The 2416-nt window shown below is 54.6% G+C and overlaps 1 protein-coding gene and 1 pseudogene across 1 annotated transcript in view; both read right to left on the bottom strand.

Annotated features, from left to right (window-relative positions):
• LOC104393902 overlaps positions 1–112 on the bottom strand; it is an 11578-nt pseudogene extending 11466 nt beyond the window's left edge.
• Positions 113–2392: 2280 nt separating this feature from the next.
• The window catches only part of MEX3D (mex-3 RNA binding family member D), a 6927-nt gene continuing 6903 nt past the window's right edge, over positions 2393–2416 (bottom strand). Inside the window, exon 4 of the mRNA XM_010003427.1 lies at positions 2393–2397. Coding sequence (XP_010001729.1) covers positions 2393–2397 — 5 coding nt within the window. The remainder of the gene's footprint in view (positions 2398–2416) is intronic.

Consider the following 2416-nt stretch of genomic DNA (forward strand, 5'->3'; position numbering starts at 1 on the left):
GGACACTCAGGCCGCGGCACCTGCGGCCACCCGAGGTGCTGAGCCCCCCGGGGGAGGCACAAGCCCCCCAGGACCAGCCCCTCACCTGCACGTAGGGGTTCCCTGCGGCCATGGTGCCACCCCCGGCTGCGGGAACTGCCCTTCCCTCTGCCTGCAGCCCCTTTATGGCCGCTAATTGCCGCTAATTGGGGACAGGGCGGGTTATGGGCCCCGCCCCTTCCCGCTCTGCCCCACATGGAGCTCCTGGAGGTGCTGGGAACGGTCCCACCCGCTGCAGCACCACAAGGTCCACCCCAGCTCAGACACCCCAAGGGCACCTCGAGACGCCCCCCACTCCCCATTCGGGACACCCTGAGAATCCCCATAGGGAGCACCTGAAGACTCCCCTTGGAACATCCTGAGAAGCTTTACCTGGTACCCCCCGCTCTCCAGGGGGTCAAGAGCATTTTCTGTCAGGTGCCCCAGGGCCTGGGCACAGTGGGATGTGCCACAACCAGCACCACGAGACTGGAGGCAAAAAGCACCACAGCTGCTGGGTGCAGGGAGGGGCACGTGTGGGGTGTTTGCATGGAAACACCAGCTGGGTTGGGGTGGAAGGGACCTTAAAGCTCACCCAGCCCCACCCCCTGCATGGGCAGGGACACCTCCCACCAGCCCAGGCTGCTCCAAGCCCCATCCAACCTGCCCTTCAACACTGCCAGGGATGGGGCAGCCACAGCTTCCCTGGGCAACCTGGGCCAGGCTCTCACCACCCTCACACTCCACAATTCCCTCCTCATGTCTCACCTCAATCTCCCTCTCCCGCTTTTCATCCCTTCTCCCTTGTCCTCTCCCTCCCTGCCCTTGTCCCAAGTCCCTCCCCAGCTTTCCTGGAGCCCCTTCAGGCACTGGAAGCTGCTCTAAGGTCTCCCTGGAGCCTTCTCTTCTCCAGGCTGAACACCCCAACTCTCCCAGCCTGGCTCCAGAGCAGAGCTGCTCCAGCCCTCCCATCATCTCCATGGTCTCCTAGGGCTTTGCTCCAACATCTCCAGGTCCTCCTTGTGTTGGGGACCCCAGAACTGGCCCCAGCCCTGCAGGGGATCTCACCAGAGCAGAGGGGATGATCACCTCCCTGGACCTACTGGTCCCATTGCTTTTGGTGCAGCCCAGGACATGGGTGGTTCCTGGGCTCCAGGGCACGGTGCCAGTTCATGTTGAGCTTCTCATCACCCAACACTCCCAAGTCCTCCTCAAGGCTGTTCTCAATCCATTCTCCACCCAGCCTGTGTTTGTGCTTGGGATTGCCCTGACCCATCTGCATGGTTCCATTTGGCCTTGCTGAACTGAATGCAGCCTGCACAGCCCCCCTCTCCAGCCTGTCCAGGTCCCTCTGGATGGACCTCCCTTCCCTCCAGTGTCACCAGGCCACACAACCTGGTGTCCTCAGCAAACTTGCTGAGGGTCCTTCAATCCCACCATCCATGTCACCATCAAAGATGTCAAACAGCACCAGTTCCAACCCAACCTGTGAGGACACCACTTGCCACTGGTCTCCACTGGGACCACAAGCCATCAACCCCAAGTCTTTGAGTGTGACCTCCCAGTTCCTCATCCACTGAGGGCTCAGCCATCACTTCCACATCTCTCTAACTTGGAGACATCTCATTCCCCATCACTCCACCCAGCCTTGCACCCCGTGGGGTTTGCAGGATGTTCCATGCCCCCAGCACATGGGAAGCAGAGAAGCAAACACTGGGAAAAGCCAACCATGGGCAGACGTAGGGACAGATGGACACAGTCCAAAGGCAGAGCAGGGTGCCCAGGCCTGAGGACACCGAGAGGCAGTGAGACACCGTAGGGAGCAGATGAGTTCATATATAGTAAAAAGTCTTTATTAAGAAGGCTTTGAAGTCAAAAAATAAAACTCTTGATACAATTTTCATAACCGTCAAGTCAGCTCAGCAAATATATAATCAGTACTTTAGCCATGTAAGGTTAAAGGTCCGTTATTTTCTTTTTAAAATAAAATATATTTTAGTTTTTAAAATTTATTCAATAAAGTACATATTTTCCTATAAATTCCCTACATATACATAAAGAGGTAAAAAATAAAACAATGAAACCAAAAAAAAACCCCCAACCAACCCACCAAAAAAACCAACAACAACCAAAACAAACCAAAAAAACAACCATGAAATAAAAAAGGGAGATAGAAAATACCTCTGGTTTTTGCAACATGGGTGTGTGAACCGTGTCCCCCTCTGTCCCCACCCCCCCTGGCCAGGCCCCTCCAGCCACAACCCCCAACCTCATCACACTTTTTTTGGGGGGGCAGTTTTCACATTGGCAAAAGAGAATGTGGTACAAAACGAAACAATAAAAATAACAGATATATTTTTAGAATTGTCAAGAATCATCCTGGAAAAAAAAAAAAAGC

Source organism: Chaetura pelagica, unplaced genomic scaffold (assembly GCF_000747805.2).
Source record: "Chaetura pelagica isolate M959 unplaced genomic scaffold, ChaPel_1.0 scaffold498, whole genome shotgun sequence".
Taxonomy (NCBI): Eukaryota; Metazoa; Chordata; class Aves; order Apodiformes; family Apodidae; genus Chaetura; species Chaetura pelagica.